This window comes from Balaenoptera borealis (assembly GCF_965194805.1).
Source record: "Balaenoptera borealis genome assembly, chromosome: 2".
Taxonomy (NCBI): Eukaryota; Metazoa; Chordata; class Mammalia; order Artiodactyla; family Balaenopteridae; genus Balaenoptera; species Balaenoptera borealis.
The window spans coordinates 85,615,190-85,641,844 of record NC_138867.1 but is presented as its reverse complement, the minus strand read 5'-3'; the positions used below and the strand labels follow the sequence as shown (position 1 = coordinate 85,641,844).

General features: G+C 35.7%; 2 protein-coding genes and 1 pseudogene across 5 annotated transcripts in view; 2 read left to right on the top strand and 1 right to left on the bottom strand.

Moving 5' to 3' along the window:
* The window catches only part of LOC309622467 (acyl-protein thioesterase 1 pseudogene), a 711,313-nt pseudogene extending 685,960 nt beyond the window's left edge, over window positions 1–25,353 (bottom strand). Inside the window, exon 1 of the transcript XR_014249931.1 lies at window positions 13,981–25,353. The product of XR_014249931.1 is annotated as an acyl-protein thioesterase 1 pseudogene (transcript). The remainder of the gene's footprint in view (window positions 1–13,980) is intronic.
* NUDT12 (nudix hydrolase 12) lies at window positions 874–13,213 on the top strand. 3 transcript variants are annotated; one of them, XM_082378030.1, is made up of 7 exons: window positions 874–988; window positions 3,437–3,648; window positions 4,517–5,103; window positions 8,311–8,478; window positions 9,559–9,672; window positions 11,908–12,107; window positions 13,073–13,213. In XM_082378030.1, exons 2-7 carry the CDS (start codon window positions 3,443–3,445, stop codon window positions 13,181–13,183), a joined length of 1,386 nt encoding a protein of 461 aa, XP_082234156.1. In that variant the 5' UTR covers window positions 874–988; window positions 3,437–3,442; the 3' UTR covers window positions 13,184–13,213. The 3 variants fall into 3 exon arrangements, with proteins under 3 accessions (XP_082234156.1, XP_082234155.1, XP_082234157.1); XM_082378029.1 differs by having other exon boundaries at window positions 884–1,182; XM_082378031.1 differs by lacking the exon at window positions 874–988 and adding an exon at window positions 2,764–2,914.
* The window catches only part of LOC309623478 (uncharacterized protein), a gene marked incomplete at its 5' end in the record, with an annotated part of 120,855 nt that continues 109,614 nt past the window's right edge, over window positions 15,415–26,655 (top strand). The window contains one exon of the mRNA XM_082380431.1: window positions 15,415–15,537. Coding sequence (XP_082236557.1) covers window positions 15,415–15,537 — 123 coding nt within the window. The remainder of the gene's footprint in view (window positions 15,538–26,655) is intronic.

Below are 26,655 nucleotides of genomic sequence, written 5' to 3'. Positions count from 1 at the left end.
ATTAAAGACTGAAGCCAACTACTCACAGAAAGAAACATAGAACAAAGTTAGAAAAAAGTAGTTATGGAAGTACAATGTCGGCGGGCATGTAAACACTGAGAAAAGAAAGAACTTCCAATGCCTAAAATCGGGGTAGGAAGCAATGGTCAACCTTGAGACTCCTTAACTGTTACTGAATGCCAAGGGGGCAATTTAGTAAAGGAAAAATACCTGATCTGGGAGTTAGACGACTAACAACGCCGAGCTTTGTAATTTCGAACTCACTTAACTTGTGTAGGTTTTGCGAGTACGAAAACACGGGAAATTAAATAAAAAAATAACAGTAACAATAATAATTGCGTTGTGTGTACATATGTTATTCTATTTAAACTTCACAACAACCCAAGGAGGTGTTGTGGACGATTGACATAAACTTTTTAGAGGACTACTGAATGAGGTAGGCATCAACACATGGTCCCATTTCTCATATGAGGTGATTGAGGTTCGAGGCCAATAACCTGTTTAAGGTCATATACTGGAACGACTTGGTCCAACCAATATTCCAGGTTTATCTAACAAGAAAGAATGCTTTGAACACTCCAACACACTGAACTATATCCGAGAGAAGCTTGTGGGGAATAGATGTGAAATTCTGGAGAACTTAAAACCTTTTCCACAGACCTACAATTTTTTATCGCTCTACACATCTCGGTCTCACCAGGAAAAAAACAAAACCAAACCAAACAGCCCTTCACTCACCGTTAGGAAGCCGGTCCTCTCAGCTGGGGCCTCCTGCCCCAGCTCCCCAAAGCCTCTACACGCCAAGCCCCGGGCCTTCTCGAATCTCTCAGTCCGTGACCTTCAAACTACATCTCCCATAAAGCCGTGCGAGGACACCGGCCCTTCGCCGGAAGTTTGAGAGGCTTCATCCGGCGCCGGGAAGAGCGAGCGTGGGGATATCCTGGTTCTTCGACTACAACCTGCTTTCTTCTATCCTGGCCACCTGTGGGTTAGTAGCAGCAGCGGCGAGTTAGTCGGCCCAGTGCCGCTTCTGGAGCTGGAAACCAGTTCTCTGTGCTCTCGGGTCTGCGCGCTGTCGGGCCCTGCCCTGCTGGGTGGTGTGGCGCAGCCTCGCGCTTGGACTTGCAGCCCGGGCGCCGGGGACGGGGCTGGGGACTCAGCCGATCCAGCGCAGTCTTTGAGGTGGGGAAAAAGAAGTGCTGCTTCATGTGTGCTTTCATGTTTTTAAATAAAAGTAACCTCACAGTACTGCCACGGGAATAAACTCTCAAGGTATTTGACTGTTTGGAGACACTGGAGAGACCGTGCAATGGGTGGCGCTTGGTCGGTTAGGTGGCCCTCTTGAACGCCCAAGAAATAATGGTCGGTGACTTAAGTGACAGAGCTGTATTTGAGGTCTGCCCTGTCTCTTGAGCCATGTGACCTTGGACCAGTCAGGGGCACCGGGGTACACATCCGTAAAAGTGGATGTTGGTTTGACTAAATCTAAGACTCTTTAAACTCAAGATTCTTTAAAATGACTTCTCAGGATAGTCCGTGTTCTTGGACAGCAAGGGCAGCATTTAGCTAACTGAATCACCTCATCCTGCCTTCAAATCCTTACCTTCAGGAGAACCTGACAATGAGAAATGAAAAAGTAAATCAAACAGTAGAGGTGGACTTTAGACTTTGTGTGCTCTTCTGGAATGAGTAATGGTTCTATTTCTAGATGACTTTTCTGCTGAGAAAGCTAAGGGAGAAAGTGTGCATTTTCCACTTCTTTTCACCTGAGAATACTGTATGCATAATCATTCGCTGGGGGTAGTGAATGGTACTATATTTTTGGAGGCCAGTTTTGCAGTCAACCTGCAGTGAGTGGGCTGTGGAGAAGGTAAGGAAGTGACCATGACTTAAATACTGCCTGAAGTAAACCTAACTGAAGAACCTGTATGATATGATTTTAAGGATAAGGCAACTTTAAAGGGAGACCATACATGAGTCAGTATACAGCAGTGCAAAATAAAGTCCTGAAAAGTTGTAGCTTTCGTTATTCATAATATTTTAAAAGCATTGAAGAATCTTAATATGAAGAGAATGGTGAAGTAAATTCTAGAGTAAATCAAAAGAAATAAAAAATTGTTTTCTAATCTAGAAGTCACTCCTACTTTAAGTTGTATACAGAATTTCAATATTTTGTTTCTATTCCTGTGAGTAGTTTTGACCTATTTATAGGTAGCAGAAAGATATAAACAGGTAAGGTGAATAGTCACAAAGCCCACTTTTTTCTTTTAATATTGTCATGCTATTCCTACTACACAACTGATCAACAAAATTGCAGTGTCAGAACCCTAGAGACAACTGCTGTCAAAAATTATGGATTATAACCTTTATTTCTCTTCAGCCTCAATATCTTATGCTCAGAATGGTAGAAACCTAGTTAGAATCCCAAATCTTTTCTTAATAGAATTTCATAGAAAAAAAAATCATACCTTAAAAAAAGTACTTTGAGACGTTTATAGACAACTGAAATATGAACCATTTCCACACACACACACACACACAAAAACTCAGTTTGTGCCCTACCACATTCAGTCCACGATTAGGCAACATTTATTAAAAGGTATGGAACAATTATTTTCTTTCTTACTGAAATAACAGAGTAACAAAGCAGACAAAGTTAATAGTTTTAAAAGCTTCTGTGATTCAAGGATAGACAAAGTGACCAATAGAACAGTGTCCAATAACAGATCCAAAATATATGGTCGTCTCATTTGTGACAAGGATAATACTGCAATGTAATGGGACAAAGATAGTGAATTCAAGAATGATGCTGAGTCAAATGGATTATCTATTGGGATAAAATGTATCATGACCCCTACCTCACACCATGAGCAAAAATCCTTCCCTGATGGATTAGCAGAATTAACTATGCAAGGTAAAGCAATAAATTTTTCTCATGTGAAACGTAGCTTTTTGAATAGGATCATAAATTCCCTGAGAGGACAGATCTGTTTCTAGTACCACAGAATCTAAGAATACTACTTGGCATCTGCTGAAAACATCTGTCTTTATTTCTGTCCGCTTGCTTTAACTCCCCTCATGCCCTGATCCATATTGAAGTCCCTCTGGTTTGCCTGAAATACACTTTCCTCTTTGTAATGTCTGTTACCTTATTCCCCCTCCCAATGATGTCACCCCCTTCAACTGTATTCCACCAAAGTTCTTTATACGTTATTTTATACATCCCCCATGCTGAATTATATTTAAAATTCTCAACTGATAACAGTTTTGAAATGTATGCTGTGATGACAGTTGATTACCAGTTACCTTTTTAAGAGTATATTGTTTTAGAAACCATAACTACTATTATAATTATATCAGCACCCTGATAATGTTCAATCACTGATACAAGAAAGCAATTGCAAATGAGTTTTTTTTCCTATTTTCCTATTTTAAGGAAGAAATGTCTTCTGTAAAAAGAAGTCCAAACCAAGAAATTATATCCCAATTTCACTATTCAGCTGCAGAAGGAGATATTGCCAGGTTAACAGTAATGCTCAGTCATTCTCCATCTCTTCTCAATGAAACTTCTGAAAATGGCTGGACTGCTTTAATGTATGCTGCAAGGAATGGGCACCCAGATGTTGTCCAGTTTCTACTTGAGAAAGGGTAAACATTTTAGGCTGTACCACCTGAAGGAGTGTCTGGTTTAATTTCTGGATTACGCATTTTCTTTTAAATTTTTCTTATAGCCATATTTATAACATTGGGCTTGTAAATAACTCATTGAACAGTCTTGTTATATAATATAATTTCTAATTAAAAACTTTTAACTTTTTTTAATTGGGAAATTAACTCTTCATACTTAACAGCAAAGAAATTGAGTTAAATTAATTTTTTTCTCCCAAATAGAATGTGTAAATCTACCCACTATGACTACAGAAAACTCCTTGTAAAAATTTAATATCTAATTATAGCACATAAAATGTATGCTTTTTTTTTTAATTTATTTATTTTATTTTTGGCTGCATTGGGTCTTCATTGCTGCGTGCAGGCTTTCTTTAGTTGCAGCGAGCGGGGGCTGCTCTTTGTTGCGGTACGCGGGCTTCTAACTGCGGTGGCTTCTCTTGTTGCGGAGTACGGGCTCTAGGCATGCGGGCTTCAGTAGTTGTGGCTCACGGACTCTAGAGCGCAGGCTTAGCTGCTCCACGGCATGTGGGATCTTCCCGGACCAGGGCTAGAACCCGTGTCACCTGCCTTGGTAGGTGGATTCTTAACCACTGCGCCACCAGGGAAGCCCTGCTTTTTTTATTTTATAAATAATCTTCCAGAAATTTTAAATATCTGCTGTCTCTAACTTTTAATCATTTATGATTATTTCTTTTACCTATCCATTAGTATATTATGTGCTAAAACAAAAAGAAATATATGCAATTATTAAATAGAGGGACTATCACGTACATCTGGAAATATTTTATTGTAATAAATACTGAAGAAAATGTTTCTTTACTATTTTATTTTTTGCTTCCATCCATAGGTGCGACAGATCCATTATCAATAAATCAAGGCAGACTGCACTGGATATTGCTGAATTTTGGGGTTATAAGCATATAGCTAACTTACTAGCTAATGCTAAAGGTGGGAAGAAGCCTTGGTTCCTAACCAGTGAAATAGAAGAATGTGAAAATTATTTTAGCAAGACACTACTGGACCGGAAAAGTGAAAAAAGAAATAATTCTGACTGGCTGTTAGCAAAAGAAAGCCATCCAGCCACGGTTTATATCCTTTTCTCAGATTTAAATCCCTTGGTTACTCTAGGTGGCAATAAAGAAAGTTTCCAACAGCCGGAAGTCAGGCTTTGTCAGCTGAACTACACAGATATAAAGGATTATTTGGCTCAGCCTGAGAAGATCACCTTGATTTTCCTTGGAGTAGAACTTGAAATGAAAAAAGAGTTATTTAATTATGCTGGGGAAGTCTCACAAGAAAAAGATGCGTTGGTTGCCTGGTTTGCTTTAGGTATAGATCCTGTTGCTGCTGAAGAATTTAAGCAAAGACATGAAAATTGCTATTTTCTTCATCCTCCAATGCCAGCTCTTCTGCAATTGAAAGAAAAAGAAGCTGGTAAGAAGTGAACACTGTTTACTTGTATTGGTAATAATCTGATTTTTGGTACTGGATTGAAATTGCATGTATCCACAATTTCTAGGAAGCACACTCTTTCCAGGAAGCAATGAAATTAGGCTGTCTTCATTAGAAACTTCCTAAAGTTCTCACCATAGAGGACTACTCTCCTGGGTGGTTACAGCAGTTTTAATCAGCCAGGCTTAGTTTCCCCAGAATTAACCCTAATGCATACTGGTTTCACTTGATTTTTTAGTGAATGATTATTCAGTGCCTGCTGTACAGTGAGCATAATGGCAAAGACCTTGACTGTTTTGCTTTGCTGTCTGTTGCTTGCTGTGCCAGTTCATGTGGGGTCATATATATCATGGTAAGAATGAGGGATTTTATTCTAAATTCCATTTAAATGTTATAACCTGGCCTAGGTTTTAAAAAAAAAAAAAAAAACCCTCACTCTGGCTGCTTTGTAGATCATGAACTGTAGATAATTAAGTGTGGAAGTCAGGAGTCCTATTAAGAGGGGACTGGAGATTACAGTAGTCCAGGTAAGAGATTGCAGTTGCTTGGATTAGTGGAGTAGAGAGAAAAGGGGAGTTTGCGATATTCAGGAGGTAGAACTGATAGGGCTTGAACAGTAGGTTGAGACTTATAAGTGAGAAGGAGATGCTGGTAACCTAGACTACGTCTGAGTTGTTAAGATGATAATAGGGGAGATGGTGGAATAGTGGTACATTCAAGATATATTTTGGAGAGCAAATCAGCGGTACTTGCTAATGGAGTGAGTATGGGGTATATAATAATGAAAGAAAAGATCAAGAATGACTGCTAAGTTTGAGACTTTAGTAATTTGATAGATAGTAATACTCTTTCTTGATAAAATAATATGGAATGATGGGTAGAGCGAGGGAAGCAGGACAGACTTGAAGTAAATCAAGATTTTCGCTTTGGGCATGTTAACTTTCAGAGAAGGGAAATAGAATCTGGAACTAAGGAGAGGAACTGGAATATACCTGTATGGCAGTCATCAACACAAAGGTGGTATTTAAATCCCAGGAAATTTCTGAGATTACTTAGAGAGTTGAGAGCAAGCAAAAAAAAGAACCTGAATCCCCCTAAATTTAGAGGTCAGATAGAAGGAGAGGAGCCATCAAAGATGATGTTGACAGTGCGAACGTAAAGTAAGAAGAAAACAGGAGAATGTGCTCATGGAAACCAAGAGAGCAAAGTATTTCTTGGCGTTAGTAGTCAAATATATTGAATGCTGCTGAGAATTTGAGTAAGATGACGAAGATTTTTTTTTTAAAGAATCTTTGGTTTGATAATATGAAGCTGTTGATGAATTTGACGAGAGGAGTGTCAGTGGAATAGAAGGTATATTACAGTAGACTGAAGAGTTAATGGGAGGTGAGGAAGGGGTCACTTCTCAATGTCCACATTCTCTTAGGCGATCTGGTAGGCTCTTCCAGAGACTTCTTAGCACTCATCCCAAAATCTGGGGTGGTATGTTTTATTCCCCACATCTGTGGAAAAAACACAACACTTTTAAAAAGAAAATATCCTTTCTTTGAAGCTGTATATATAATTTTAAGATCAAAAGGATCTTTAAAAAAAAAAACTAGCAAGGAAACTGAGGCTGTTTTACTCAGCTGCTGTGTAACCTTACATAGATACTTAACCTCTGTCTGCCTCAGTTTCCTCCTCCCAAAAATGAGGATAATAGTAGTACCTACATTATAGTGTTGCTCTAAACATTAAATAAGATAATGTATATAAAGATCTTTGCCAGGTGCTTGACACATAGTAAGTACTCAATAAATGTTAGCTTTTTGTATTGTGATGATACTGAAATAATGGCGATACCTTGAGGTAAATTACATAATACACAGTAACAGAGCAGGCAGGTATTTATTGTTGTCTATGGTTCACTGAATTTCAGTGTTACATTTGTTTTTATTTATGGTTTATTAGTTTCATTTTTCCTAGTTTAAAATGTTGTTATTGCTGTTTCTGATTATTTTGTTTTTTCCAAAATCCTTAGACCGAATAATCTATTTTAGGAGAGAGAGGTTTTGTCAGGCATTTGGAATGTAGCATTTCTACTCTTATTGCCCCAATTCTAGTATTTTTGGTCAGGCCACATTATTTCTTTTTTGAAGTTTCAGGGTAAAGGCTGTAGACAAAGTGTACATATTCTAAGATTTATTCTATTAGGCATTTTTGTCATAAACAAAGTTAATCACAAAAGTTGTAAACACAATATTTTTAAAAATTATTCTATGTAGTTTCTAGTTGTAAACAGAATATGTTCCACAGTGACGCAGACCAGTATTGTCTTAGTCCCAAGGAAAGTAGAGATGGGTTCCTACAGTTTCCTAGTAATATTGTCTTTATGGCCCAAATCTAAGTTAAGAACTGTCTTTGTAGTGTATTTTTATAAAAGTCACTATTGTAAAGTCACTATTTGTAAAGTCACTATACGCTATAGAGTCATGCATATCCAAAATTTACAAATCACCTATAGTAAATGCCGAAACTAATACAGTGTATACAGATGTTAGTACATCTATCTTTTTTTTAAAATAAATTTATTTATTTTATTTACTTATTTTTGGCTGCATTGGGTCTTCGTTGCAGCGCTCGGGCTTTCTCTAGTTGCGGCAAGCGGGGGCTACTGTTCATTGCGGTGCACGTGATTCTTACTGCAGTGGCTTTTCTTGTTGCAGAGCATGGGCTCTAGGTGCGCGAGTTGCAGTAGTTGTGGCATGCGGGCTCAGTAGTTGTGGCTTGCGGGCTCTAGAGCGCAGGCTTAGTAGTTGTGGTGCACAGACTTAGTTGCTCTGCGGCATGTGGGATCTTCCGGGACCAGGGATCGAACCCATGTCCCCTGCATTGGCAGGCGGATTCTTAACAACTGAGCCACCAGGGAAGTCCCAGTATATCTATCTTATATGAGAGTTATATGAGAGACAATATTTTATTAGTCCAAATTAACGGTAAATCTAATTTTCATTTGTCATCTGTAGAATTAAATCTTTTACTTTAAAAGAAAGATACAGATCATAAAAATAGGAATAATAAAACCCTTGATCACACAGCTATTCAAAAAATACAGTGTACATCTTTATTATGACCTAAGAACATTTTACTTCTATATTAATTTGTTTACAGTTTGTCACAGAAGTAAAACTTCTTTTGCTTCTCTTGTAGGGGTTGTAGCTCAAGCAAGATCTGTCCTCGCCTGGCACAGTCGATATAAGTTCTGCCCAACCTGTGGAAGTGCAACTAAAATTGAAGAAGGTGGCTATAAAAGAGTATGCTTAAAAGAAGACTGTCCTAGCCTCCATGGTGTTCACAATACATCATACCCAAGAGTTGGTAAGCCTTTTCTTTTACAGTGAAACCTCAGCCATCTGGAAATCTTAGGGAATAAGGCATTCTGGAAAGACAAGATTTTGAGTTGCTGAGGGGCTTACCTTTTTATTGAAAGCATGTTTAGTTTAACTATTAAGACTATAAGTATTAAAGTATTACGTACTTTGATGACTTTTACTACCCTTCTTAACCCTGGGTTAATCAGCATATATTTGATGTGTTGAGATACATGATTTCAAAAACCCACCATCTGGGTCCACTTAGTGGAGAGGAAAAAAAAGCCCTAATAGTCAAGTACCTGCTTATGGCATCACCAAAGCGGTAGAGCCTGGAGCTAGCTTCTCATTACTGCTGGTGTCTGCCTGTACTTTCTCTCCTAATTGGTGCTTTGAGTTGGCTGTGGATTTAGAAATCTGATAACCCAGCGCTTTAAAGTTGTGTGAAAAAAGGATAGACTCAGCAACACCTGAGGAGGTCTCCTGGGAGTAAAGTGCATGGCTTAGTGACATATGTGTTTGCTGCTCAGGAGCCTTTTACATTTGATTACCGGTTCTCAGTTGTGATCTAGTGAGGCGAATTTACTGAATTAGTGACTTCTGGAGAGATGAACTATTATTTAAAATATTTTTTTTTAATGGATTAAACTCAATCATAGAGCCACATTAGCTTTTAAAAACATTTTGTTAAGGACCACAATGGAAAGAATAGGGAAATTCACTACATTTGCTATGGTAAAATTTGAATTTTTTCCATGCCATGTATTACCTACTCAAACTTCTTTCTAATTAAAAAATAAAAATAAGCCTAGCATACCATAAATACACAATGAATGTTGCTATTAAGATGAGAAAGAAGACAAAAATGATCTTTCTTTAGCTTACTGACAATATTCTATGCAATTTTCCTGAAATACTCTGTCTCCCGGCAGAAAGAAATAGTCTCTTGTAACTAGACAAAAGTCTTGTTCTTACAGGAGATACATGTTTTTATTATCCTACTAGACAGTGACTTTACACAATGAGTCTAAATTATTTTTTCCTGTCATTCATACATCTGATTTTTTTTTTTTTTTTTTTAAAACAGATCCAGTAGTAATCATGCAAGTTATTCATCCAGATGGGACCAAATGTCTTTTAGGCAGGCAGAAAAGATTTCCTCCAGGCATGTTTACCTGCCTTGCTGGATTTATTGAACCTGGTAAGCCTTTTCTTAATAATTTTTATAGTAATTTTCATTTAACTTATAATTTCTAAATAAAAAGTTTGGACGGCATTTGAGAAATAATCTCTGATAAATTATCATGTTATAAAACTGGGATATTTTAAAATATTTTCTGTGTATTTTAGATGATATAATTTTTATTTTTACCAGTGGAATAGTTTTGTGTTTTAAAAATTCATTATTTGCTCTTTCATATATCTTTCATATATTGCCCTTACCCAAGGTATCTGCATGATTTACACCTCACTTCCTTCTGTACTAGGCTCAATTGTCACCGTTTCAGAGAGGCCTTCCCTGATAGCCCTAAATACATTAGTTAGCCCTATACCCTGCATTTACAATCCCTGTCATCCAGTCTGGTTTTTCCCTACAGCACTCATCAGCACCTAACATGGTATATATGTATGTATTTATCTATTTATCTACCTATTTATTTGTTTATTATTTGCTAGTACCAGAATGTAAGTTCCATAAAGGCAAGGACTTTGGTTTATTTATTGCTGTATCCTAAACCCTTAGAGCATATGCCTGATATGTTGTAGGAGTTCAGTAAATATTTATGGAATAAATGAATTAATATATCTAATTAACACGTTTAATCTCAACTTCCAATATTAATCTACATTGATAGATAATAATAGTACTAAACATATGTAGTACCACACTTTCCCGAAGGCTTTGTTTGTATTAAATCATGTGATCCTCATACAAGCTTATAAAGTAGGTGGTATTTCAGCAGTTTTACAGATGGGGCACTAAGGCACAGGGGCTGAATAACTTGCCCAAGATCAAACAGCTAGTAAGTGATAGGGCAGGGATTCAAACCTGGGCAGTTTGGCTCTGAGTCCATGCTGTTAATTTCTGTGCTGCCTCTAAGTAGCTCTAGGTCATTTTTTTTTAACTGCTGTGTAGCCTTCCATTTATGAATATTCTGCAATTCATTTATCCATTCTGCTGTTGGACATTTAGTTTATTTCAAAGCTTTTACTATTACAAACAACACTGCAGTGAATATTCTTGAACTACTCCTTGTACACATTTGTAAGGAGTGGTACAAGCCTCCATAGGGTGTATATCTGAGAGTAGAATTGCTAGCTCATAGAATATGAGCATCTTAATCTTTTCCACATATTGCCAAGTTGTTTTCTGAAGTGTTCCTACCAACTTACACTCCCTCTGGAAGTACATGAAATGTCTATTATTCCTCATCTTCACCAAGTTAGGAATATCAAGATTTTTATTTGCCATTCTGATGGTTATGAAATGGTGTGTCATTGTCGTTTTAATTTTTATTTCCCTGCTGATGGAGCATCTTTTTCAGATATGTATTAGGCATCCAGTTTCTTTTTCCCTGAATTTTACATTTTTATATTCTTTGCCTATTTTTGTTTTGGTTGTTGATCTTTTTTTCTTATTGATTTTAGGGATTTTTAAATATGTATTGTATGCTAATCTTTATTTAGTTTGGTCTTACAAATATCTTATGCTAGTCTATGAGTTATCTTTTCACTATTTTTATGAATATAAATTAATTTTAATATAGGAAATTTACCAATCTATTTGAAATAGAAAGCTGTATTTAAATAGCAAAATATTTATAAACTTTCAGATAAATTTAACTTAGAAACTATTCCCTTTATTCTAATTCTCAGTTTCAACAAATCAGAAATATAAATTACATTTATAGGCATTACTTTATTATAGCTGGGTCAACAATTATATAGAGAAAAATAATCATTTGGTAAGAGAAAAATAATGAGTTTCATTGTATGCTGTTTTTAAAATTTTAGTTTTTAACTCTTTGGAAAAGAATTATCTGCAATAATTGACAACATAAGAAAAAAATGTTTCGAGATTTTAGTGAGGAAAAGGTTAGATACATAAACAAGATAATATATAAAGTGTTTGCATAGTGTTTAGCCAACAGTAAGTAGGTGCTGGATAGTCGTAGATGTTATAATTTTTAAAATATAACAAATTTAGACCTTTAAGAAATGAAAAGTTTTTTGGCATTTTGATTCTGTAGGTAGTCATATACTTTAAGAAATAATGTTTCTTGAATTCCAATCTCATTTTAGGCTTCTGCTTTCTGATTCTTTGAATTCTTTGGACTTTCTGTCCAAAGTGTTTTCCATATGTTTGAACCATTTGGAGCACAAAATGTCCAGGGTATGTTAATCAGCTACTTGTTCTTTTGCCCCATTTGATTAGGGGAGACAATAGAAGATGCTGTTCGGAGAGAAGTAGAAGAAGAGAGTGGAGTCAGAGTTGGCCATGTTCAGTATGTCTCTTGTCAACCATGGCCTATGCCCTCCTCCTTAATGATTGGTTGCTTAGCTGTGGCAGTGTCTACAGAAATTAAAGTTGACAAGAATGAAATAGAGGATGCCCGCTGGTTCACTAGAGAACAGGTGAAGTTCAATTTAATTTCCTTCTATTGATTCTCTGACTGTATTGGTTTGGGCATGTAGCAAGGATACATGTTTTCAACAAGTTGAATGAATGGCTATGGCCCCCTCATCATTCATGGATTACAATGTAATTGATGTGTCCACTGTTAACTCATTCTGTGAGATTCTTCTAGTAATGATGATTCTGTGCCATTTTCTCATTTCACATGCCGTTCCTTGAGAGTAATGATACCTTTCAGTGGCCTTAAAGTGGGTGAACATTATTTCAGAGATGAGAAGCAGGAATATTATTATTAGACATATTTTAGTTTGTAGCATTAAAGCAAGTAACTCAAAAAATATCAGTAAAAATGCATATAAGTTTTGAAAAGTTCTTGTTCATTTTAAATGTACTTGACAAGACTGACGAAACTGTATAACAAAGATACACTCACAGAACTTTTTAAAACTCATCCTTAAGTAATACAATGAAAGATAAATTACTTGTCTGTGTTTTATATAACCCAATGTCTTTGTATAGAAAACAGATGGATACTCTACAGTAGTGAAGACCTGAAATCCTTGGTGACTTCGCTTACACAAAATTAATTTTATTTTATGCTCAACCTCAAAAAAAGTAGAAATTAGATTTTTTTTTCAGAATTTTGTAAAAGGATAAAAGGGAATTTTTTCCAAAAGTTGATTTTCACTTTGAAAATAAATGTGTAGCATATACTTTTTCATAACCTTACTTTCATCAGGAAAAATGTCTTTCTGGACTATTTTAAAAATTGAATCACTGACTCAATGAAGCAACTAAAAATAGTGTACTAAATTTTGCATGTTGAATATGGATGTTATTACTTTCTCCTGTTGTTATTCACTGTAAAAGTCATTACATTTTAGTTGAATTGTATAAGCATAGAAATAGTATTTAAGTATGACAGTTTTAAAATCCTAATACATTTTATTGTGGTGTATTTTAGGTTGTGGATGTTCTGACCAAAGGGAAGCAGCAGGCATTCTTTGTGCCACCAAGCCGAGCTATTGCACATCAACTAATCAAACACTGGATTGGAATGAACCCCAATCTCTAAATCAAATAACTAAACTTTGACTATGTCTAATTGATTTCTTTTTTTTTTTTAAAGTCAGATTTAAATTTTATTTCACACTGATAGAAACCGTGAAAAAGATTTACATTTTCCCACATTACAGCACAACATTTCAACGGAATATTTCTTGCCATAAATTAGATCTTGCTGATATGTGTGAAACAACAGTTTATATTCTTCAAGATAAAAGCAAAATGACTTAGTAAATGATTGTTTAAAAACTGTAAATCCAGACATAAACATATGGCTTCATTATTAACATCCTATACTGTCCATACGAAATTGTTTCCATCATCAAGTAGCACCCATTTATAAAGCATTCCTAACGGTGTTCTAGTCAGTTGGGATACAGCAGAAAAATTAACAATGGTTCAGAAATATCAAGTGTACATTTTTGCTACATATTAACCTGGGTGGTGACTACACCATAAAAATCTATTTAAAATCAAATAATTGCTACTTTTATGTTTGCACAAAAACTAACTTTAAAAGATCCTCTCTGACTACAGTGAAAATTTCAAATAAGTCCATTGGCAGATAAAAGTAAAGCAGATTCTTTGAATGGATTGTTCATTTCCTACAGCAGTCGGTTTCAAACCTATGTGCAAAATAAGTAAACTAAAACTCTATGCTACGAGGAGAATCATCTTAGAGCAAATCATCTTAGAAATTACAGTTTGTAAGATCAGTCTTAAATATTTCAGAACATACTAGAATATGACCTAATTATTCTTCCAGATAATTACAGAAAAATACAACCACAGAATTATTCTCGTTACCTGGACTGAAGATTCTAGTAACTCTGCAGGCCTAAACTGCAGACAAAGGTCCAGTTTAAGTAGTAGTGCAGAAACTTTGAAGGGATGTCTGGTTTCTTTCTACAAGTGTAAATACATTTTCAATGCCATCATGTCTGTGATTCAGAATGTCAAATTACAGCATGTATTGACAGCAGATGTTTATGGCAAGTAGGCAATATTTGGTCTGTTATGAAGGATAAAGAAGAAAGAACATATTTCATTTCTAGAGAGGAAAAAGAATATTAAATAGAAATTATATTCAGGAAAGAAAAACATGGTCCCCAAAATAAAAGGGCCATTAATTGAAGACAGCAATATTACTCTTTACTGACACTTAGAAGCGTTATCCTTATAATTAGGAATAATGTAATAACACATTCTTACTATGTATTATAATCATTAAGCACATATGAACACATGTATAAAAATGCAGATACTGCATGGTGACTAATTTGGGAGTAAGTCCAGAGTCTAAGTCACAGCATGCATTAAGCATGCTGAGTCTAATAAGCAGAGTCTTAACTGTTCATTTATACCTGAACAAGTTTTCATTAAGCATACTAATAATTTTCAAGTGATGTAATAAAAAATCTGGTTGCAGTATTTTATTATTTTGCTGAATTACATTTGGGAGAAAGAAGCTAGCTGCTTCACCTATTTTAATACTAGTATATTCTGGATCATATTATACATAGAAACTTAACAGATCATAAATTTCCCATGAGGAGATTCATTTAGTCTGTGTCATTGGTGTGTATCTGCAAAACATTTTAACACTGCAAACATCAGGTTTCAAGATCGGGCACAGGAAAAAGTTTATACTCTACGACGGTGATGCTGGTGTGCACTTCTCCACAAGCCCTCTTAGTGACGTCAATCAATGGGAGGTAGGAGTTTATCAATGAACCGCTTGATATCCATTGTTTCCTGTTGACATGAACTGTGCATCATGCCTCCAGAGGTTCTGAAGGTTACATTGGCTGGATTTAGCAAGGTTTTCAGCCTTTCAGCAGTGGAGAACCAAACACTAGGGGAACTAAAGGATCCAAATCTCCATGGCACTGAAGAACTGAAATGTCTCTATTCACGCCACTGATAGGACCCTGTGGAAAGGAAGCTCGCAGCGGCAGCCAGCAGCTGCGAGCGGTGACGCAGGCCAGCTTCTGCTGTGTGGTCAGTGCCCTGTACAGAGAGATAAAGCTCCTCCTTGAGAAAATCCTCCCAAAATAATTCTGTTAGGAGGAATGCCATTCTTCACCTCTTGCTCTATCAAAGATTTTACACTTTCTGCTGCTTAATTCCAGTTTCATCTTCCTGTGAATCTGGTGAAAGCCCAATAATGTCAAACCAAGTAGGCATGGCCACGTTCATATTTAATGTTACAGGCATAACCGGTCCTGTCTCTCCCAATCCATGAAGGAAAATCACCGCAGCGGTGGCCTTCCGGACGGCGGGCACGATGGCGGGCAGCGGGGCCAACGTGTTATTGCTGCACGTACACCGGCTGGGCCCACCGTGCGTCCGAAGCGGAAGGCGGTGCGAGCGCCGAGTCCCGCCCGCGCACGGGCGCGCGCTCAGGCGCGTGCGCGCCCACGCGGCGCCGCACCGCCCTCCGACCCCGCCCTAATTGATTTCTAATCCCATTTTTTCCTGAAGTGAGATTAGAAATGTTTAATGCGCTTTAGAACGTCACAACACAAATATCATACTGGGTTTTCGAAATATTTTCGAAATGTACCTTCCATCTTAACGATAAAATTCATATTTTTAAAAATTGTAACATTGCCTCAGATTTTGTTAAATCTGAGTCAGCGTTCTCTGAACTTTCTCGGGGGCGGGGGGGGGGGGTGGGGGGAGTTGTGCTCCACAGTTTTATCTCACAAAACCGTATTTCTAATAAGAGAAATGTTGTAAAGAAGTATGTTCTGAAAATGTAAATAAACCTGAATTTCAGCACCTCTTGTAAGCATTAGACCATTCACTAAAGTTCTTTTTTGAGAAATGAGACAAAATATTTTTAATGAATTTTGAGCTTGATTTTTAATACTTTCGTTATCATGAAGGTCCTTTTGGTTGTCAGTAGCTGATTTTTGCTCATCTTCCCATTATAGTCCACTTTTTCTCCTGGTTCCATTGTTCTAACAGTGGCACTGTTACAGTGTTAACTACTACTCTGTTTTGATCAGTGTTAAGAATTTTCTATTTTAACAACTCTATTAGTGAGCACTATACCACGCCCTCAGGGAAGGAGAATTTAAGTGAGAGAATACCATTGTGTCTGGGACCCCCTTCTTAAACATAAAATTAATTAACATATCTATTTGTTAGCTCTACTCAAAGTTGTTCTTAAGACAAATCAGGAGTCTCTGCTTTTTCAGTGAAATCAAACATATCTGCAAGGAATTCTTTTCAAGGTCAAATATTAAATAAAATCCCAGATAGATTTACATATTTAATAAAAACACTGGCTTATGTCATTTTGTGATAAGGGAATGTATCTTCATTAGGGGAAAATTATATAATCATTACTAATAATGTTTATTAAACTCAAATACATCTTGGTTTTGGCCTTATTTCAACACATTCTAAGAAACGTTTATTTAATAAGCATATCTTAGAACTGAATCAGTAAGATTTTAGAGAAAGTAAACTAGCATTTCACAATTTTGCAACATAAAACTCATATTTTATAAGGATGTTTTGAAATTGTTTTAAAAGGTACTTTATAAATATATAAATTTATATAATTTGGCTCTTTACTATTCTATGTTGGAACTGGAAGAGAACTTAAAGACAATATTTGTAGTTCACTGCCCTTTTTTTATAGGTAAGGAAAAGGAAATCCTGAAAGGTGAATTTAATTAATTTATCCATTAAAGGTGAATCGATTAATTAATTGGTGAAAGTCACACAATTACAACCACTTACAATTGTTAATACAATTAATTATCATTATAATTAACTTAATTACAACAGTCTGTACTGTATAACCCAGTGCAGGATTCTCCCTCTAATAGGAAGTAAAAACTATTACTCAAAGCATATGTGGGGTGATAAGAATAAATTTAATTTACCAAATCCTGTTAATTAAAATTTAGGTATTAAAATTCATTTAAATAATACCTTTCTTAAACAAAACTTTATTTTACTAATGAACAATGATTTTCTTAGTAATTGATGAAAATACTGATATCAGGACTTTAGACAAAATTAAGACTTACATAAGACATTTAGATTCATAATAAAATTTGACTGCGGAGTAACTAAGCCTGTGCGCCACAACTACTGAGCCTGCACTCTAGAGCCCGTGAGCCACAACTATTGAGCCCACATGTCACAACTACTGAAGCCCACGTGCCTAGAGCCCATACTCTGCAACAAGAGAAGCCACCACAATGAGAAGCCTGCGCAGCACAACAGAGTAGCCCCCACTCGCCACAACTAGAGAAAGCCCGTGCACAACAATGAAGACCCAACGCAGCCAAAAATTAAAAAAAAAAAAAAGATCTGAATGGACAAAAGGCCTTAAGGAGGAAAACAGAAAGGCTTCTGGGAGAAACTATGACTGAAGTTCAGATCATTAGGTATGTAAACCAGAAAAACACACATATCAGACAGTAAATAGGATTGCTGCAAATAGAAGAATTTTTGGCATTCCAATTTAGATCTAGAATTTCGCCATATTCATCTTTTGGTTGTATTATTTAAATATCTTCTGAGTGCACTTTTGAGACTAAAGTTTTGAAATGCCAGAAAATATTTAGCATGAAGAATATAAAGCCTTAGTTTTAATTCAGGAAGCATTATCCCAGATATAGGTAATCTGAAAGTTCCTTACATTGAAATTTTAGGGAAGAGTTAATACACATTTCTTGGATATATGGAACCATTAATGGAAAGGAAATAGTCTAATGCCCTTCAAAGGTTTCTGAACTACAACTGGTGGTTATACTGAACGAGGTCTGATCTTTTATAGCTCAAAGACAGCCTGTGATAGGAACAATCTTAGACATATGGTATATTAACATGTGATAGCTAAATTTCTTTGCACCTGAATTTTCTATGTAATTTGTACTTTGACACAGGGACCTACTGCATAGCACAGGGAACTCTGCTCAATATCATGTAACAACCTAAATGGGAAAAGAATTTGAAAAATAGATACATGTATATGTATAACTGAATCACTTTGCTGTACACCTGAAACTATACAACATTGTTAATCAACTATACTCCTATATAAAAAAAGTTAAAAAAATAAAGTAATTATTCAACAGTTAAAAAAAAATTGAACTACATAAGTATACAGAAAATGATGTGCCTTGATTATTACAAAGTATAATGACTCGAGGTTCAATTTTACACCAAATGTACTTTTAATACTTACAGATTCTAAGATTACATCATAAAATTCCAGGTTTTCATAGTGTTAGGATAGCCAAGTAAAACATAAAGTATCAACAGAATGTGATTATAAATTTAGTTTTGGATATTTAATTCTGTACTCAGGGAAAATCAGCATCTAAGTAAATTATTGTTTTAATAATTATTAAACTGCTAACCTCTGAGAGGTGGATAACCACTCGCAGATAGAAGGAATAGCCAAGAAATGTTAGAGGTTCAAGTGCAATGATTGTATTCTAGTGAAAATGAAGGTAACAATACATTAAAATATTTATTTGTTTATTTTCTGCTTTGTGTGTTATGTGTGGTTTTTTAATACGTTTTGATAGATGTTTTCTGAAAAATGGAAAAAGCCAAATTTCAGTCATCCTCCTGTTTAGAATTAAGGATGTGTAAACAAAAAATACAAAAGCCTATTTAAAAGTTGCCATATTTGGAAGCCTTAAATTTTTTATTTAAATCTTTTTAATCTTTCTAATCTTATAGTTTGGGGTCACATATATGTGTGTACATACATACACACACATATATGTTTTATATATATACACACACACAGACTTAATATATACACAAACATATATAATATAGTTCAATAATTTTTTATCTTCAGATTTAAAGTTATATATCTAGCCTAACATCTATTTTTATTACTTGTCTAATATTACCAGTCTTTGCATTTTTAATTTTTCATTTTGTTGGAAAAATGATTAAGTAACTTTTTCAAAGATAAGGTTAGGGACATAGATGAAGACAGAAAAGAATGGAGCAACAGAGGGTGAGACCATGAGATAGAAGGAGAAAAGATGTTTGTTAATAAGCCAAATAAACTTGATTAAATCTCGTAAACAACAGTAGACATCTAGTCCTAGAACTGTGTTACTAATGTGAATATAGCAAAATACTAGGTGAGACTGTTCTATAAAACAAATCTATTAATTATTTACAATAAAATGTCTACAATGCAAATTTTATTAGGGGTGAGAACCAGTTACTAGGTTCTGAGTGTGTGTGTGTGTGCACGCACGTGCGAGCTCGTGAACTGGGAGTGATGGGTGATGAGTAAAATTTATGTGCTGCACTTAAAAGGGCCAGTTTTCTCTTAGCAGAAAAATGTCTAGGACAAAGTAATCCAAAGTGCAAAATTAGGAATGTCTGTCTACAAATGTAAAAGATCTGGGTCTTGAGGCAAACCAGAAGCACTTGCAAAGGGGTTAGAAAGGGAAGGCAGAAGATGTTGACTTCAGTGCAGATGAGAGGGGTGCTTGATAAGGGGGCCAAATGCTTGGGAGCTCTGACACCACAGGGACGGAGGAGAGGCACAGAGACGTGGTGTATTTTGAGGAGACAGGAATAATACTGTTGCCAAGAGCCTGCATCTTCAAAAAGAATCTCATCGGTCAGGAGAGAACTGGAAAGGACTTGCTTGTGAAAATAAACTTAGTACTGAAAATGATTTTTTTTCCTACGCTATACCTTGTCCTTTTTCTCCCCAGGACACTTAGTTAGAATTCAAAACAGCTTCTGAAAGGGGGTGTGCAGTTTATCCTTATATACAATAGATTTTTCAAATAATTCCATTTATTTGCCCAAAGTAGAAATGGTCAAAAGGAAAGTTATTTGAGTAATAAGATGGCATGAGAAAAATGGGTAATCAGCAGCCTGAATTCTTTTATATGGGAAAATCTTTTCAACTGTAAAATAAACACTTGGTAATGTTGATTGGGCTAACAGGCAAATACTATTTTCACTGAAGGATATCCACATATAATTGTACAAATTGGTGGAAGTAGCACTTTTAACTTACCTTTATTCCTTCAAGGATACATTTCTTTTATTGCTAAGCAGACAGCATCATACACTGGACAACAGATAATTTCTCCTTTTCACAATTCCCATTATAATGATGCTCTACAGAATAGTGGGGTGGCTTTGGAATTTTAAAAGAGACCTTAAGTTTTTCCTAATGGATACATTTTTCTTCCTACCTAGAAGTCTGATAAGAGACAAACTGCAGTATAAAGAATGAAAAAATACCCTGGCTTTCCATTCCTGGGCTCATGGGAACTATACCAGACCAACTCCCTGTCTCACCCCTGATGGATTAAGAACATTTTTCTAACCACTTAACTTGTGAGGTAGTTTCATTTTTAGTAATGTGGAAGTTTCACCCAGCAGTAGAAATTGAAAATGGTACTCATATCTATTTTAGAACAGAGTAAGTGGACAAGTGATCTAGTCTGAAGTTTATTTTTGTTTACTTTTTATGCTGCCCATTTTACTCTAGCCCGAAATTGTACTGTTTGGAGGAGTGTGATATTTTGAACACCTCAGTACAAGTACCTTATAAATATTTATTACTGCTTTCAGACAGCAGTGAGCTGAAGTCATCTCCATCAGTGGGGGTAAAAATGTTTTAAAATGCCGTTTATCCAACAGCTTTGCTGCTAAGAGTTACTTTGCTTTTTTGCTGGGTTTACTTGTGTTTATGAAACAAGTTTGAATACTCTAGTGCCAAATAGTTTGGAGGATTTGGAACTCCAAAGAAAAGATGCCCCAGCAATGTGTGCAAATTCAAATCTCCGGGGCTGTGTTGGTGCTGACCATCATCTGCTCTGCATTGTCATAGTGAGGGCTTCAGTGGGAATCTAGCCACGAGTGGGAAGCCAGTAGGAACTCCGTGTGTTCTGGGATGACAGGAGAAAATACAGACATATCTGTGTGAATCTCAAAGTTTTCATGGCCGTAGAGCTATCTAATAATGATTATTTTTGGAAAATACTCATATTATACAAATTACTAAGTTTGTCATACTGACCTTTTTCTTTATTTCCCAGCCATTTTACACATCTTCATGAGTAATAAGCATATTTTTTCATTCTATTATGATGATATATTTATCACATAAATGCTTTGTTTTGTTTTACACCATGAAAAGGGCACATAATTCTCCTTGTTCAGTATATCTAACACCAATACTAATAAATTATAAATTCAATTTAAATTATTCTGGACTTTGTAAAAGTTATTTTTTGCCTGTTCTTTCCAATGTATTTCTAATAACTATGGATCCCTATTTACAACAAGTTCCTAAGAAAACAACTCTAGTTAGCTTATTCTCATAATACTAATAATGTTTACACAGGACTTTATATATAGAATATTAGCAATTATTATTTCATTTTATCCTTAACCCTATGAAATGCATATTAATATCATTATCCCCATTTTACAGTTGGCTAAAAGGGATTAAATTTCTCAAAGTCACATTGTGAATAATTAGAGGAGCCCAAGTAGAAGAGCCCAAGTTTGAATCCAAGTATTTCACTCCAAACCTTTCATTTTTCCACTTACCAGAGCTATCTTACAGAATTTTCTTAATAATGCTGCATTGACAAAAGCACATCTAGTCTTAATTTCCTCCTTCAATCCTTTAAAATTCGGTCAAATTCAGGTTGGGTCTTCTACTCTTGTTACTCTGCACATTTCTGCAGGATCTTCACTACTTACTTGGTTCCCAAATTGTATCTCCAACTGTCTATCAGACATGCCTACTTGGATATCTCAGAGCCTCCCAAATACTACATGTATAAAATTATCTTTTCTTCCAAGCATATCCCTGCTTCTGTATCCCTATTTTAATAGTCTTGCAATTACTCAGCATGGAACTTTGGGTATTGTTATCCTTAATTTGTCTAATTTATCTCTCACCCTACCCTACCCCACAGCCAAACAATCTCCAAACCTATCCCTTTTTCTTCTCTTCCTCCTTCAGATTTTATTCCCAATCTATTCTTCACACTATAGCCAAAGGAAATCTTAAGGGGCAATCTTTTCTAGTCTTTCCCTCACTTAAAATTCTTGAAAAAAGACTCCTTTTTGGACAAAGAATAAAGTCTTATTTTCTTAGCAGAGCAATTTACCTCTGCAGTTTCAACTCTCATCACTTCCCTTTCTTCCAGCCCCTTATGTACTATAATTGATGTTCTTGCAAAAAGCCACAAGACAAACATTCTAAATTTTTATTAGGCATTAATAACATTCCTTAAGGATCACCTGAATAATTATGATCAATATCATGTGCTACTAGTTTAAATAGAAATGTTTCATTTATTTAAAGATTCTAAACTATGTTTTCATTGATATATTCATAGGACTTCAAAAATTCTAAATCAGGGCCTGTATTATTTATCCCAGTTTTACAAAAGAGTACGGTTTTACAAATGAGTCTAGGAGAAGTCAGATGACTTCCCCAAGGTCAACATAGGATATGAAAATGGGACTCACATTTAAATCTTCTTAATCAAAGTCTACAACCTCTACCATACCGTACACCATACTGCCTCTGCCCCTGAATCTACCATACAAAGATAAATGAATGACTTTATAATTAATCCCATCCATGTAAAGAGCCCAACTAGAGCATTTAAGTTTTCATTTTTGTCTGGGTTTCTTCCACTTCATTTGCACCACGTGAACATCATAGCTGTGTTTCTTGTATGCCCCATCCAAGCACTTAAGGCACAAAAGCACACAGTGCAGCACTGTTCACTAAAAGTGTATCTGAAAATAAGCAGACTGTTAGGAATGGTTAAGACAGATAATAATAGAATGATTAAAGGATGGTAGCTCATTCCTGACACTGCATAAGATTAAGTATGCTAATCAGATTTTGGATTTAGAAAACCCGATAAATCCCAAGTAGAACAGGACAAGGTACTCAAACCTTTACTTCATTTGCTTGCCTTTCAAAATACATATTTGCATTTTATCCATGTCTTCTTTAGAGCTGAAGAACTTATGAAGGCTTTACCCAGGTGAGCTGATTATATGTTCCTTGTACTTTTTACTTTTTTTTTTTTTTTGCCATTTTGAATGAAATATTCCCTGTGTTAATTCTTGCTATCCTAAATTAGTTGCTTAGCAAAGGATAAAAGCAAAGGGAAAATTATTTGAATGTTATATATGAAGATAATTTAACAACATATTTCTTTCCAGTCATAAAAAATCTAACAGCTGTTTGTAACTTGCTTTGTTACCAAATAGGATGGATACACCCGCCCCCCCCAAAAAAATTCTAAATAGTCAGTATGCTTAGGCCTTTTTGATTTATGCTAAGAAAGACATCATATGCACATTTGAATAGCCACCATCCATATCCTAATTTGGTTATTTGAGATAAATTGTACATTTGGAAAGCAAGGAAAATGTAATTGAGAAGCTAGGCTGCTAAACATAATTGAAATTCATTCTGAATTCACTGAGGGTCAGTTTCACTTCAAAGTAGCAGTCCTTGTTTTGAATTCCTATATTCTGCTTTGTTTCATCTACAGCATTAAATTTACTAATCACCAAAATGATTTTCTCTTCTGGTTTGGTTAGAAGAATTTTTCTTAATTTTATACTTAAATTTTCTATTGTATAAATGTTTATATTTGTTTTAAAATATATTAATTACCCAAAACATTGTGATCTGATCTCAAGAAAGGAGACATTAAGGATTAAAATTTGTTCTGTTAACAACAACTGCATCTACTCTTAGATTTTGACCAATTTCATAGGCAAATATTCTGGCTGATATCTTTTGTGTAAATAATCCCAAATCAAACTTTGCAAAATAATGTATTTGCAACTTCACTGTCAGTTGATCTTTAAATAATATGTTCCAAGATTTTGATGGCAATGTATATTTACAATCAAAGATTCCTCTGTGGATCAAGAATTCAGCCAGTCCTTCTTACCTTCCTTACTCTCACTCAGAATTTAAGTATTAGTTTTTCATCTCTTTTTCTTCTCCCAGAATTTAAACATTAGTTCTTTCATTCTAGTGTCAGATTACCATAATGTTGACTAAGTATCCTAAAACTATTTATTTGGAAAGTAAACTAAAAAATAAATCTCTGTTGTCTACTTTTTAAAAAAAGACACTGGATTCCCTGAGTTGCTAGCAATTCATGTTTTTTCTTAAATGTTATGTGAAGTCATTTAACTTTTCAAAGAAATCTGTAGTAACCATGTGATAAAATTACAGTCAGGATGTTCATAGAATAGTCTTGGTGTCTTCTCTTCAGGGGGAAAATCATCCAATAACCAAATTTTCAAGTAAGTCATTAAAATGACACACCAGGAATTTTAACTGTGATGGGTCAAATTCTCAACTGTCTCATCACCTATGATGCCTCTTTCATAGACTGTTCCTGATTATTTTTGCAAAAAGCAGAATAAAAATTCTGAATGTGACCGGACTTGTGAAGATAAAAACTTAATGCACAAAATGCACTGATATGTTACTCTTACCTCATGAGACTGCCCAGACCTCAGTGAATTTGAGAGATGGGATGGAATGTTAGCACTGATTATCTGCCCAATATGAACCCAATCATAAAGTGATTAAATTAACTTGGCAGGTTAATTCTAAACATAATTTCTCATTCCTTCATCATTGGCCAGACTGCAATTTAAACACATTTTAATGACAGTGGACAAAACTACAGCTTAGTCAGTAAATCAAACTATGTAAAAGGAAGGCTAGCAAAAAAATATCAAGCATAGAACATTTTAAATAAATGCCTTGGGACTTCCCTGGTGGCGCAGTGGTTGAGAATCCGCCTGCCAATACAGGGGACATGGGTTAGAGCCCTGGTCCGGGAAGGAGCAACTAAGCCTGTGCGCCACAACTACCGAACCTGCACTCTAGAGGCCACGAGCCACAACTACTGAAGCTCGCGGCACCAGAACCTGTGCTCTGCAACGAGAAGCCACCGCAATGAGAAGCCCGCGCACCGCAACGAAGAGTAGCTCCCGCTCGCCACAACTAGAGAAAGTCCGCACACAGCAACGAAGACCCAATGCAGCCAAAAATAAATTAATTAATTTAAAAAAATAGGGACTTCCCTGGTGGCGCAGTGGTTAAGAATCCGCCTGCCAGTGCAGGGGACACGGGTTCAAGCCCTGGTCAGGGAAGATCCCACATGCCACGGAGCAGCAAGGCCCAGGCGCCACAACTACTGAGCCTGCGCTCTAGAGCCCGTGAGCCGCAACTACTGAGCCTGCATGCATGCCACAACTACTGAAGCCCGCGCGCCTAGAGCTTGTGCTCCCCAACAAGAGAAGCCACCGCAACGAGAAGCCCGCGCACCGCAACGAAGAGTAGCCCCTGCTCGCCACAACTAGAGAAAGCCCGCGCACAGCAACAAAGACCCAATGCAGACAAAATAAGTAAATAAAATAAATAAATTTTAAAAAATAAATGAATAAAAAATAAAATAAAACAAAATAAATGCTTCTTTACTGCTTTCAAAAACTTGCACTAGTTTGGATTAAGCTACAGAAATGTATTTACTTTAGTGAATAAATAAAGTGAGCATAGAAAATATTTTTAAATGTTGATTCTAAAATTATTGGAGAAGGTATATCCTCTATATATTTTGAATAAAACCTCTTTGAAGTCCTTATATCTTATTTAGAGTGATATTCTTATCAAATTTTTTTTTAGAGGTAACACAAGTAATTCCAAGGTAATTCAAGTTATCTTGAATTATAAATTCTAAACCAATAATGAGGTTTACCATTGCCCAAAGTACCCTAAATATTGCTAAAAATAAAAAGTTGGCTCTTCATAAGTAGCTGATAATAACATTTCCAATGAAACATTTGAAGAACATTGTTCATTACTTTCTTCTGAGTGACTTGAAGTAGAATTAACCTGCAGCCATTTTTAATTTAAATATTTACTTGAAATTATTCTTACTCTTTAGAATTTAACAGTGTGGTTATATATGGGTTTTCCTTGGTTCTAGGCTGGAAAGGAATGAAGATGTTACACATTTTCTACTTTGAGCAATCAAAAACTCCAGTGTCACAGACTTGATGAGATTTGCCCCTGAGGAGTAAGACACAACCCTCATTGAAAGAATCACAGGGATTTCATGTTTGGGAGGAACTACATACTGAGGTTTCTGTATGGAGACCAAGACACAGTATATTCAAATGCTACTTCAGAGTTTTAAGGATGAATGCTTCAAAATTAAGAGGGTGTCACTTAAACCCATCAAGAGTTGGTAATTCAGCAATTATGAAGTCTTCAGAGAAGCATAGCTCTTTTGGAACATAGTTATTGAAGTAGTGTGGCTCCACTTCAATAAGTGAAAAAGGAGACAGACAGCATTCCTCTTTAGAAAACTCAGAGGCATTCTTCATTAAATTAATAAGTGCGGGAAAGTCTTCAGCAGAAAAAAAGTAGTCCCTGAGATT